The sequence below is a fragment of the Ovis canadensis genome, chromosome 11, assembly GCF_042477335.2.
Source record: "Ovis canadensis isolate MfBH-ARS-UI-01 breed Bighorn chromosome 11, ARS-UI_OviCan_v2, whole genome shotgun sequence".
Lineage (NCBI taxonomy): Eukaryota > Metazoa > Chordata > Mammalia > Artiodactyla > Bovidae > Ovis > Ovis canadensis.
Window position 1 is genome coordinate 30,980,456 of NC_091255.1, and position 13,584 is coordinate 30,994,039.

General features: G+C 50.7%; 1 protein-coding gene across 12 annotated transcripts in view; it reads left to right on the forward strand.

Moving 5' to 3' along the window:
- The window catches only part of RPH3AL (rabphilin 3A like (without C2 domains)), a 138,439-nt gene that overhangs the window by 99,289 nt on the left and 25,566 nt on the right, over positions 1–13,584 (forward strand). For all 12 annotated transcript variants that reach the window (XM_069603095.1, XM_069603088.1, XM_069603090.1 and 9 more), the window contains one exon: positions 13,249–13,423. In XM_069603095.1, coding sequence (XP_069459196.1) covers positions 13,249–13,423 — 175 coding nt within the window. The remainder of the gene's footprint in view (positions 1–13,248; positions 13,424–13,584) is intronic.

Sequence of the window (13,584 nt, forward strand, 5' to 3'; positions counted from 1 at the left end):
GGCTGTTCGCAAAGAGTCGGACACGACTGAGCGACTGAACTGAACTGAACTGAATTGGCTGTTTAGGGGTTAAGAATCTGCCTGCCAATGCAGGGATCACAGGTTCAATCCCTGGTCCCGGAAGATTCCACATGCAAAAGGGCACCTAAGCCCGTGCACCACAACTACTGAGCCCGCTTGCTGCAACTGCTGAAGCCCACGCACCTAGAGTCTATGCTGTGCAACAGGAGAGCCCACCACCGTGAGAAGCCTGCACGCCACGTGGAAGAGTAGGCCCTGCTTACAGCAGCCAGAGAGCCTGCTCATCGCAGTGAAGACCTGGTGCGGCCAAAAACAAATAAATAAAAAGAAACTTTACATAAGCAGGTTTTTAAAATAGAAAAGCAAAAGATTGCTTCACATGAGATTCCAGATGGTGGTTACTTCTGGAAGCAATGCAGGAACGGCCTACAGGGCTTTCTCAGGTCCGGTCATATTTAATTTCTTAATGAGTTCACAGGTGTTTACGTGAATGTGGTCCTTTGAAACATACTGTGTTTTCATACACTTTGGTATGTATGCTAGATTTCACAGGCACACACCCAAAAGTTAATGAAAGATCACCAAAAATCAGACCCAAAACAGCTTGAATCAGTGATATGGAGAAAAGCCTTTAAAATCTCCCGGGGAGTAGGGGGAGGGGATAAAACAAAAAAACAAAGAGCTAAAAACAGTAACAGAGACAATGAGGAATCTGGAAGACAGAGAAGATGATGGAACCTCAGAATATAGGTTTTCCCCAAGAAGGAACAAGACTGATTGGAAATGAAGCAGTAATCAAATCCATAACCAAGAAAGGTGTCTGTGATTTCAGACCACACACCCGTGAAGACCCATGAGCCCTACCGTGTAGCGGTCAGCCCAGAAACCGTTTCATGTTGGCTTCAGAATCTGTTTCTGAGACTGTGTTTACATACAGGCATGTTTGTTGTTCTGGGAATTGAATCAAAATCCCGGAACGCCTCTGAAAAGACCTGGTTGAGTATAATTGGCCTGTCCAATTTTCTGATTCCAGCCCTATTCATTTCCCATGCACAGCTCACTCCATCTGGGAACAGAGGCTGGCTTTGGAGCCAAACACCACCGTGGCTCGCTTGCCCTCTCTCAGATCTGTGCTGGAACACGGAAGATAGTTACATATTTGGTATTCAAAGGGATTTCATGCTGCATGCAAATGAAGAGTAAAAGGAAGTGGGTGGACAATGTTGGCAAAGCAAGTAATTAAGAACAGCTGTGGAAGGGACTGCCCTGGTGGTCCAGTGGCTAAGAACCCCCCTTGCTATGCAGGGGCCTCGGGTTCAATCCCTGGTCCTGGAAGACTTCACATGCTGCAGGGCGCCTAAGCCTGTGTACCACAATGAAAGATCCTGCATGACGAAGCTAAGACGGGTGCAGTCAAATAAATATTAAGATCATGGCATCTGGTGCCATCACTTCATGGCAAATAGAAGAGAAAAAAGTGGAAGCAGTGACAGATTTTATTTCCTTGGGCTCCAAAATCACTGTGGACAGTGATTGCAGCCATGAAATTCAAAGACGCTTGTTCCTTGGAAGAAAAGCTATGACAAACCTAGACAGCATATTAAAAAGCAGAGATATCACTTTGCCGACAGAGATCCATCTAGTCAAAGCTATGATTTTTCCAGTAGTCATGTATGAATGTGAGAGTTGGACCATAAAGAACCCTGAGCACCAAAGAATTGATGTTTTCAAATTGTGGCACTGGAGAAGATTCTTGAGAGTCCCTTGAATTGTGGGGAGATCAAACTAGTCAGTCCTAAAGGAAACCAACCCCAAATATTCATTAGACTGATTCATTAGGACTGATGCTGAAGCTCCAATACTTTGGCCACCTGATATAAAAACCAGACTCACTGGAAGAGATCCTGATGCTGGGAAAGACTGAGAGCAGGAGGAGAAGGGGGCGACAAAGGGTGAGATGATTGGATGGCATCACTGGCTCCATGGACATGAATCTGAGCAAACTCTGGGAGATAGTGAAGGACAAGGGAGCCTGGCGTACTGCAGTCAAAGGGGTCACGGAGTCGGACACGACTTAGCAGCTGAGCAAAAGCAGCAGAGCAGCAGTGAAAGCGTCATTCTTCTCTGTGGATTTGTTACACTTGCAAGACCATCCTAGACCAAGGAGAACACCGTCTCTCTGGAACCAGAAAGAGAAGGAAGACGGGGGGCTCTGTTCTCGGAGACTTCTAGGGACCTTTCCATGCTGCTGATGATCTGGGAGATGCAGGGCTGGGGGTGGGGGGGGAGGGGAGGTGCCCCTGGGGGCCGGGGGAAGACGGTGAGGCCAGAGCTGAAGGTTGGCCTGCCTGTCCCAGACTTTCTCTCTGACTCCGGGGCACTTGCTCCACAACCATCACGAGCCCTTATTGGATGCCACCTCCCTCTGGAGCTGCCAAACGTTCCTCACCAGTAACTGTGTGGAAACCTCGCCTCCACGAACCCCTCACCAGGGGTTAATGGCAGCCACCGCATTTCCTCCAGTTCTGAAATAATCTAACCAAGGTGTTTAAATCATCTGTCAAGAAAACAGATAGCACCCACAGAATATGTCTTCTTGCTGCATTTTTTTTTTCTTTTCCGCTAGGCTAGCAATTGCTTGCCACCCAGGCTGACCTGGTTGCTCAAAAACCCACTTGAAATGAAGGGGAAATTTGCTCAGGCCCTGGGGAGGGCTCCTACTCCAGGGCTGAGTGAGGAGCTGCTCATGTGGGTGAGGAGGTAGAAGAAGGGGCAGGTGTGTGCTCTCTGGCTTTGCTGGAGCTTAATTTCTCCGGGTGAGGCTCAGGCCTGGCCCCTGTAGGCAGAGCCTGAAGGGCAACTAACAATACTCAGGAAGGCGGGGTTGTACTTTCCGGGCAGGAGGAGCTTGTTCACTCTAAGTGGGGGCCTACAGTGGGTTGGGGGATGGTGGGGACTTTCTCACTGGCTCACCAGCACGCACATATATGCACGTGCGCGTGCACACACACACATACACACACACCCCTGATATGTTTTCAGGCGTTAATCTTTAAATTGCAAATATGCAAATACTCCTGGGAGAGGCCTCCCTTAACTTCCCCCTACACCTCAGTTGTTAGTTAGCACTTTACTTGGCTGCACCAGGTCTTTCTTAGTTGTGGCGTGTGGGATCTAGTTCCCTGACCAGGCATCCAACCCAGGGCCCTTGCATTGGGAGTGCAGAGTCTTAGCCACTGGACCACCAGCAAAGTCCCTGGAGCTTATTTTAATTCATCTGTTGGTCAAATGAACGAGACTTTTGAGCCATTTTTTAGGCAGATTGGACGCATCTCTGTTTTCGGTTTTTGCCGATAGGATTCACACACCTCTGGGGGATGAGAAGCATAGCCCTTTTCTGATTATAGAGGCGGGAGGAAATGTCATCCTTGGCACATAGAATAGCAGTGATGCCGTTTCCATGGGCTGCCTCTGGTTATACACGTGTAACATGGGCTTGCAACCTGATCCTGCCCCTCACTCCTCACCCTAAATAAACCTACACAGTCACATCCATGACATATAAATGCCAAGTCACCATCCTGCTTGAATAGGGTAGCAGTAAAGGTAGTTGTTTGGGCTTCCCAAGTGGCTAAGTGGTAAAGTATCCACCTGCCAGTGCAGGCGTCGATCCCTGGGTCAGGAAGATCCCCTGGAGAAGGAAATGACAACTCACTCCAGTATTCTTGCTTGGAGAATCCCATGGACAGAGGAGCCTGGCAGGCTACAGTCCACAGGGCCGGAAAGAGTCGGATACAACTTAACAACTAAACAACAAAGCTAGCTGTAAAGTCGGGTGGTCTTAACCTGGTTTGACTGGGCAGATAGCGTTTCTGGCATAAAATAATACTGAAAACACATGCACACATTACCTTAGCACATCTCATGTGCCTTGCTCGATAACAGTTTGTTGTCCTCAGCAGTGACCATGGCTTTCCAAAATCAGCGTGTCACCACTGAAACCTGGTCAGAGGGTGCTGCCCAGCAGTCTTGAGAGCAGCGTCTCTTCCAACTAATAGCATGGTGCCCCAGGCCCTTCCAGTTTTCCAAGGGATCCAGTTCTCCCTGCCTTTATGCTGGGAAGCCCTGAAGTGAAGTGAAAGTCACTCAGTCGTGTCCAACTCTTTGCGACCCCATGGACTATACAGCCCATGGGATTCTCCAGGCTAGAATACTGGAGTGGGTAGCCTTTCCCTTCTCTAGGGGATCTTCCCAACCCAGGGATCGAACCCAGGTCTCCCACATTGCAGGCGGATTCTATACCAACTGAGCCACAAGGGAAGCCCAAGAACACTGGAGTGGGTAGCCTATCCCTTCTCCAGGGGATCTTCCTGACCCAGGAATCGAACCAGCATCTCCTGCATTGCAGGCAGATTCTTTACCAACTGAGGCTGTCAGGGAAGCCCTGGTTCCCTTTAAAATGCTGCCCAGGGCTTTCTCATTGTCAGAATTCTGACTCCTGGAGGTGAGGTGGGAGCAGTGACATTGGAGAGGAAGCTTGTCTTTCTGCAGGGGTAGAAAGGTCAGTGTTGAGAACTCATACTGGTGTTTTCAAACTAACCATAACTTGACAAAGCCTTCCCATCTTGCTCCGCTACAAAAATTTTAATTACTGCTTTCCTTTTCTATCAGCTTTTCTCCCTTAAGCACATCCAGATTCAATATACCAGCCATAGAGTGTTCTGACTCCCCATGTGTCCATCTGCCAAGCAGCCCAGGGATTTAATAACATTGACATCCAATTACCAATCTGTTACACTTCAATTTAAATCAAAGTAATACCTGCCTGTGCTTTTTTAAAAATCCAGTTGTGCTGATGGGCTTATGCTGGAGAAAGGCAGGGGCCAGACAGTCACCTCCCTCACCCAGCCCATCACATACAGACCACTTGCGTTAGTTCACGTGCCGGCTCCTGCCATGACTTTTTAAACAAAATAATGTTGTTGTTCTTTTATTTTTTTTTAACATTCTCCTTTTATATATTTATTTATTTTTCTTTTGGCCAAGCCGCACAGCTTGTGGGATCTTTCCCAACCAGGGATCGAACCAGTACCTTCTGTATTGGGATCACGGAGTCTGCACCATCAGGGAAGTCCCCCCGTTTTGATAATTTATGATACCTGGACCATCCAAAGGAAAATGTTCCTAGTATCATGATCAAATGATTTGTTTTTAATGCTTCATGTCTTAACACCATGTCATGTTTTGAGTTACTGCATATTTGGACAATGACTTTCTGGTATGATTTTTCTTTTTTCCTGGAGTTTTTTTTTAACCTTTTTTCTCACTGATAAAAGAATAATGAAACTCTGTGTCTTTTTATGCAGCCTCTTGACTTTCCCTTCCCTTTTCCTGTCAGAAACCCCGCCAGACCCTTTTCTAGCTCCAGCCTGTGCTACTTACTGAGTGCCGTCTGCATGGCATTTCCCTTTGACTCACTTCCTAAGTTGAAGACACTGTTCCAGGACTTTATCTTCCTCTTCTTGTTTTTCCCTTGTGTTTTGCTGGAGCCCATCCTGAAGTACCCCATTTCGATTCCTGGGTCAGGAAGATCCGCTGGAGAAGGGATAGGCTACCCACTCCAGTATTCGTGGGCTTCCCTTGTGGCTCAGCTGGTAACGAATCCACCTGCTATACGGGAGACCCAGGTTCGATCCCTGGGTTGGGAAGATCCCCTAGAGAAGGGAAAGGCTACCCACTCCAGTATTCTAGCCTGGAGAATCCCATGGGCTGTATAGTCCATGGGGTCCCAAAGAGTCGGACACAACTGAGCAACTTTCACTTTCAATATAAAATAAAGTAAAAAGAAAATTCCATCACGAGAGCCCCACCTTTATGACCTCATCTGAACCCAATTACCTCCCAAAGGTCCTCATCCCTAAATATCATCACTTTGGAGGTTACGGCTTCAACATGTGAATTTGGGGATAGGGCACAGTTCAGCCCATAGCACCCTCTAAGATTCTGTGCGTCTCATAAGTAACCTGGGTTACTTAAAGCCTTGAAATTTGGACACACGTTCAGGAGTCTCAGCTGATGTGTATCTGTTAGGCGTCTTGCGTGTGATAGCAGGTGCTGGCTGACCTGGGGGGCCCCTGCCAGCAGGGCAATTTCAATCTGGTGAAAGAAACAGGAAAATAGGCATTCCCGACAGTGTGTGAGCACTGCAGTGAGAGACCTGCACGGTGCTATGGAAGCTCCTGGATAAAAGCAATTTCCTCAAGGCTGGATTTCATTATCCCAGCCCAGGGAAGGAGGAAGGATCTGCTTGTAAAAAGGTCTGGAAGCATGAGACAGCTTAGTGTGGTCCAGGAGTGGGCATGGCTGTGTCGGCTGACCCCCGGGTGTGAGGGAGAGGGGAGGCTGGAAACTAGGCTGGGGGTGAAGGGGGCCGCTGAGGTCTGGGGTCTTACTGGCCTTGCCGTAGAGTCTAGGTTGCCTTTTAGAGCTCCTGAGAGGTCAGCGCTGTGTGTGTGTGTGTGTGTGTGTGTGTCTGTGTGTGTGTCTGTGTGTGTCTGTGCGTGTTTAGGCAATGGGGTAGGGAGAATGTGTATGTGTGTGCACACGTGCGTTTGTGCGTGTATGTTTTTGTTCAGGTAATAGGGTAGGGAGGGCTGTGCTGTCTCCCTGCCAGGGTGGGTTGACCCTTTGAGAGCCACCCAATAATGGGCCATTTCACGTGGCTTTTCAAGACTGAAGCTTGTTAAGCAAACAACATGGTCTCCCTGAAGGCAGAGTCCCACGCTCTGTCCCCTGGGGGCGGTTCCTTTGCTTTGCCTTCTTGGTTTGTTCATTCAGTCCCTCAGTCAGCACAGGCTCCCTGCTGGGTCCAGGGAATGGGTGGGGGCGATGTGATGGTTCCAGCACAGCCTGCTCTAGAAGAGCCTGAGCTCCTGAGCTGGATGAGGGGCTATGGCAGCAGAGGCACCCTGATTCTGCACAGAACGTCCCGGAAGGCTCCCATGGCGAAGTGTCCCTGCCTCTTGGAGCCGAGGATGAAGGGCACTCCAAGTGGAAGGAAGGTCATGTCAGAGGCCACAGACGATCCATGGGGTGACGGGGAGAGAGCATGGACACCTCACCTGAGTTCACATAGGCGCACTCTTGAGTTGTGTGGGAGGCGGGGAGAGGCGGTAACACAGGGAAAACAGAGCAGTGGACAGGGTCAGAGGTTTTAGGCCGCCCCGCCCTCTCATCTTCCCCCAGGCCGTTCCACCCCCCCACTCCCACCCACCCCCAACTCCCACCCCCGCCCCCACTCCCACCCCCTCAACCCCCGCCACCCCCGCGCCTGCCCTCCCGTCCAACACTGTCTGTCAATTACCACCTTCTCCAGCCAGAGCCCTTTAGGAAATGCCTGTGATGAGCGATTGTTATCATGGTAATTAAAATTCCCTGGGAACAGCTTGGCTAATATCCACCAGTATCTGCAGTCAGCTTGCCGTGAGCTGAAATCGGAATGAACGCCTCGAAGAAGAGCTCCGAGTGCTGAGCAGTGCGCGGGGAGGAGTTAAGGCTGAGGCCACCCACCCCCACCCCCGCCTCCTGCAGTGCCACGGGGGCGTGAGGGTCTTTCCTCATTAAATGGCATTCCCAAGGCTGGGTGTTTTGCTGCCTTTATCACAGTGAACCACACGTGAGGAACAGAGCAGGACTCTGGAGAATCTCACGGCTTCTCTAGAAAGCAAAGGTTTGCCCCATCTGAAGCCGGAGACCTGGTGGTTGGGGGTTAATTTCCATGGAGCTCTCTTCCCAGCGCTGTTCTTGGGGAGGGGGTCAAGTTTTGATGCTTGACTGTGGGTGATGGGCTTGGATGCACAGAGCAGAAATCACGTGATGAAAAGCTACTTCGGTGTGTGTTGCGGGGGAGGGCGGTGGGCGGGGCAGTGAGGAAAGAGAAAGTGTGAGGACAGGCATGGGCTGGTGTGGGGGGAGGGGAGATGGCTGATCAGAACTGGGATCCCCCACCCCTTCCCAGTCCAGCTCTCCCACGCAGAAGGCATTTTCCAAAACTCGGACAGGGTCTTGAATGCCCCTGTGCGTCATGTGCCTCGCATACCTCGCCTGTGTGCTCTCCTCTGACCCCCCTGCCCTCTACTTCCCCCCACCCCGCCTCCCGCCTGGAGTTATCAGAAAGTGCTGCCCCTCTAGCTGATCCTCAGCCAGTGTCTCTCATCTCTGCCCATCTCAGTAGTATCCAGCCTTCCACTGGGACTGCAGCAGAAACAGACAGACTGAAGCCCAGTGAACTGAGCTCACGTGCCCACTAGACCCCAGGGAGGCACTACAGGCCTGGCAGACCCCTAGGGCCATGGCCCCTGCTGAACTTAAATATTGGGGTGAATTGTATGAAATTGGCAAGGGTTTTTATAGGTCAAAAATAGTTGAATACAAAAAAAATAGGTTGAATAGCAACAGTTTCATGCAGTTCAATCTAATATTTTGGATCCTATGCTCTTTATCCCGTCTTCCAAAAGAATTTGACTGATGAATGTTTTTAAGTGGGTGATAGGGTGGATCATTGCAACAGGAAGTGAGGCTGATGGTGTGGGGCCCGCTGGCTGTGATGTGCCAGGGCAGGCAGGGGCAGCTGGGGCTGTGGGTCTCCCTGGTACTTGAGGAAAGACTGGGAACACGTAGCTGCCTTGTGCCCTGGAGGTCACGAGTCAGGAAGGCGCACCGGCACGTCCTGCTAGGCACTCCCTGTTTATTCCTCTTAAATATGAAGTGGCAAATCCCCTTGATTAATCACAAGAACTTGGATGAAACCCTCAGGCCACATCCCCAGGAAGGCGCCAGACCTTATGGATTGGGACAAGCTCCAGCGAGCAACCCATGCCTGCCAATTCAGTCGTTCAGCCAGTGTTAATGGAGCACCTACTGTGTGTCAGATGTGTTCTAGGAGCTTGAAGATCAACAGTGAGCAGAGGTGCCCTGGGCCTCCCCACTGAGTGTTAGACTTTTGTGGGAGAGACAGATAAAAATAAAGGACCAGCCAAGGGACTTACCTGGCTGTCCAAGACTCTGTGCTTCCAGTGCAGGGGACACAGCTTTGATCCCTGATCGGGGATCAAACTAAGATTCCCACATGCCTCATGGTATAAACAAAATGTTAAATAAATAAATAAAGGACTTGCCAAAAGGTGGAAGCAACCCAGTATCCAACGATGGATGAGTGGATAAAGAAAATGTGATATGTACATAAAACAATATTATTCAGCCTCAAAAAGGAAGGAAGTCCCACACTGATGAACCCTAAGGGCATCACGCTCAGTGAAATAAGCCAAATACTGTATACACTTCAAAAAGACAAATACTGTATGATTCCACTTAATTCCTAGAAAGTAGAACAGTGGTCATCAGGCCCAGAGGAAGAAAGGAATGGGGACTTGTTTCATGGGTAAAGTTTTAGTTTTACAAGATAGAGTTTTGGAGATGTGCTACCCAACAGTGTGAATGTCCTTAACTTACTGAACTGTATACTTAGAAATGGTTTAGAGGGTAAATTTAGAGCATAGTGTGGGGTCCTGCTCCACTGGGGAACTGACTTTTCTTCCTGGAGAGCAGGCCGACAATACGTGTCATCTTAATGAACACACATCCTTTGACCCAGCAGTTCATCTCCTGGGAATTCTTCCTCAGGCAGTATCCGAAGCCTGTCTCTTGGTGGGTGTGTCCTGACAGTGCTGGTGTTGGTTGCAGTGCTGTTCAGAAGCGTGAAAAATAGGAAACAATTTAAACATTCATCCAATGGTGGGGCGGAGGGTGATTTAATTAAGTTTAATAAATCCAAACCATAGTTTGATATAGAGACCATTATAGTATTTATTAACACAGAACAACTACTATGATATATAGTTAAGTCTCATAGAATAGCATCTACATGATTTATTCTCCCAAAAAAGGAAGGAAGGGGGAGAGACCGAATTGGGTGTATGCCCAGGGAAGGGTGTAAGAGAAGTCACAGCCCATTGTTGAGCAGGGCTCTATCTGCTTGGCTGTCTTCATTATGCTCTCTTGTTATTGTCCTAATTTTGCACACGCTGTGCCGTGTTTAGTTGATAAGTCACGTCCGACTCTCTGCAACCCAATGGCCTGTAGCCTGCCAGGTTCCTCTGTCCATGGGATTCTCTGGGCAAGAGTACTGGAGTGGGTTGCATCTTCCCAACCCAGGGATAGAACCCAGGTCTCCCTCATTGAAGGCAGACTCTTTACCAGCTGAGCTACCAGTGAGTGAGTGAGTGAACGTCGCGTAGTCATGTCTGACTCTGCAACCCCATGGACTATGCAGTCCATGGAATTCTCCAGGCCAGAATCCTGGAGTGGGTAGCCTTTCCTTTCTCCAGGGGACCTTTCCAATCCAGAGATTGAAGCTGAAGCCAGGTCTCCCACATGCAGGTGGATTCTTTACCAGCTGAGCCACGAGGGAAGCCCAAGAATACCGGGGTGGGTAGCCTATCCTTTCTGCAGCAGATCTTCCTGTCCCAGGAATCAAACCGGGCTCTCCTGCATTGCAGGAGGATTCTTTACCAATTGAGCTATGAGGGAAGACCCTAATTTTGCTTGCTCTGTATGTATTTCTCAGGAATAATGTAAATAAAAAAGACAAAGCAGCCACCATGGCTGTTTAGGGAGGCAGTGCAAAGCAGGTCCTAAGCCTGCCCAGACCCCACCAGTCACAGAGGGTTTGCCTCACTTGGTCTCCCTGAGGCTCACACATGTGGAGGCAGTAGGTTGGGTGCCAGGGGAGGGCAGGTAATGCCAGCACTGTTGGATGCCCAGGCCTCTGCTTAGCAGAGGGAGGCCAGGTAAGCCCCTCGCCAGCTTCCCCATGGCCTTTTGGGCTTGGGCACCTGGCCTCAGGAGCCGCGCAGCAGCTCTGCAGGAACAGGGTGGCGCTGACAGTGACTGCTTGTGTTTGTCTCCTCTCCCTCTTTGGCACTTCCGCATCCTCTAAGCATCCAGACCCTTGGTGTCCATGACACTGATGAATGACCTACTGAGGATTTCTCTCTCACAGCCACAATTTAGAGAGCCCCTGCCGCACATCTTTAGACTGTTGAGATGAGACTCTAGGACCTCTGGTGTGAAGTAGAGGCCAACAGAATGGTGAACTGGAATTGGGCAAGTTGCTTAATTTGTCCAAACCTCAGTTTTCTCGTCTGGAAAATGGGGATAATAATAGAATGTCCTCAAGGAACCGGTATCACTGGATGCCTCTGGGAATGGGGCAGGAGACATTTTGATTTCACGCTTTGTGAGCTTTAGAGCTTGTGCATACATTACCGATTCAAAGAAATAAATACATATTGTAGGAGGGCTGCGAGAGGATCAGAGTTTTCTGAGGTGGCTCCATGAAGCATTCATCCCACTAGATGGGTTCTGTATTATTCAAGTGTAGTGTTAGTCACTCAGTTATGTCTGACTCTCTGTGACCCCCTGGACTGTAGCCCACCAGGCTCCTCCGTCCATGGGATTTTCTAGACAAAAATACTGGAGTGGGTTGCCATTTCCTCCTCCTGCGGATCTTCCTGACCCAGGGATCGAACCCCAGTCTCCTGCATTGCAGGCGTATTCTTTACCGTCTGAGGCACCAAGGAACAGAACATAACACTATTATGTTATTCAAGAGCCACACCCAGAAACAGGCCCTTCTGCACAGGGAAGCTGGAAGGGAGGGCTGAGTGACTCATGCCTGGGACAGGGTTTGGACTCCATAGTCCTGTGTCTGTCACTCTGGAGCATCAGGAGGTGACTGCCATCTACTTGGAAAAACACATCAATCCACGAGTGAACAGGAAGTGCAGTACCATGAGGTGCGACAGTTAAGGTTTTGGAGACCCGTCACCAGGACTGAGTGTCTGTAGGAAAACTTGCTGGGTAGGCTCCACGTGGGAAGCACTGCGTCTCCTTTTGTCCTGTTGGAGATCGTTGTGCACATTTTGCGTGTTAAAGGCTCTGAGAAGTCCTGCTGCAGCAGCTCGGTTTAATTGAGTGCTTCCCACTGTACAGTATGTGGTGCGTGATCAGGGACTCTTCTTTATTTTGTTTGTTTGTTTGTTTGTTTTTGGCCCAGCCCCTGATAACGCCCCGCAGAAGCAGGGTGGTGCAGAGGGTCAGGGGGTGGGAAACGCTGTCCTCCAGAGAACGAGGTCTTCTGTTTTTTTAAAAATTATTATTTATTTTTGACTGCACCAGGTTAACAATGCTGTGAACGGGCTTTCTCTAGTTATGGGAACTGGGGGGCTCCTCCCCAGTTCCAGGCCTCGGGCTTCTCCTTCTCTTGTTGTGGAGCACAGGCTCTAGTAGTTATGGCGAGTGGGCTTGGTTGTCCCACGGCATGTGGGATCTTACTGGACCAGGGATCGAACCCATGTCCCCTGCATTGGCAGGCGGATTCTCAACCACCGGACCACCAGGGAAGTCCTGGTCTTCTGAGGTGAGATTGTCCCTCTGGATCCCCTGGTTGCACGTGCGTCAGATGAGAGGAGGAGGGTGACCATGAGGGTCGTGGGGACCATGTCTGTCGAGTGGCTGCTCTGTGCCCGGCCCTGGCTTGTGGGGATCTACGTTTACACGTGAGCCTGACCCTCTTGGCCGCCCTGGGAGCCAGCGCCGCTCCTGCCTCCCACCTACCGAAGAGGAAACTGGGGCCGGGTCTTCGGGCTACGGGGCGACAAATCCAGGATTCAAACCCAGCACGGCTGCTCTGACCCCCAGGGGTCAGAGGTTCCTCTTCTCCGAAAAGGTCAGGGCCTTCCTTCACACACTCCTACTCTTCTTACAAATACCCTGAAGGCATTTCCTTCATCAGGAAAAAGATTACGGAGCACTTGACGTTTTCTGAAGCAGATGTTAAGGGTTCCGGGACCTCACTGCAGTCTCCGCTCTGAATTCTAATCTGTGGCTCACTCTGAGCTCCGGCCCGTCTGTGCCCTGTACAGGGATGACCGCCTCCCAAGAAGCTCTCCAAAACCGCAGCCCACACCAGGCTGTGGCCAGCCCGGCTCTTCCTCCCGCCTCTTGTGTCTCTGCCCAGAATCTCAAGGGGAAGGGGCGGGCAGGAGGGAGGCAATGGCTTCTTGCGCGCCATCTGGGAGGGAGGGCTGGCTCGGGGGTTAGGGGGCGCATGGCACAGGGAAGGGTGCTCTGTATCCTGTGCTCTGAGTCGATGTCTCCCCCCACCAGGTCTGGAAGAGGTCGGGGGCCTGGTTCTACAAAGGGATCCCCAAGTTCATCCTGCCCCTGAAGACCCCCGGCCAGGCCTATCACCCCTCCTTCCGACCGTTGCCTGTGGAGCCAGCAGAGCAAGAGCCCAGAAGCACTGAGATCAGCCGCGTCTATACCTGGGCCCGAGGGAGAGGTAAGGCCCCCACAGCCCCTCTCCCGGGACGGCAGCCAACATTCGGCTCATCGACCAGCCGAGCGCGGCCTCGGGCGCCAGCCAGCGCCTGCCACACCCCCACGCAGCTCACACTGGTCTGCGTCCCTCTCTGTGCCCTCAGCTCTATCTGCACCACATGG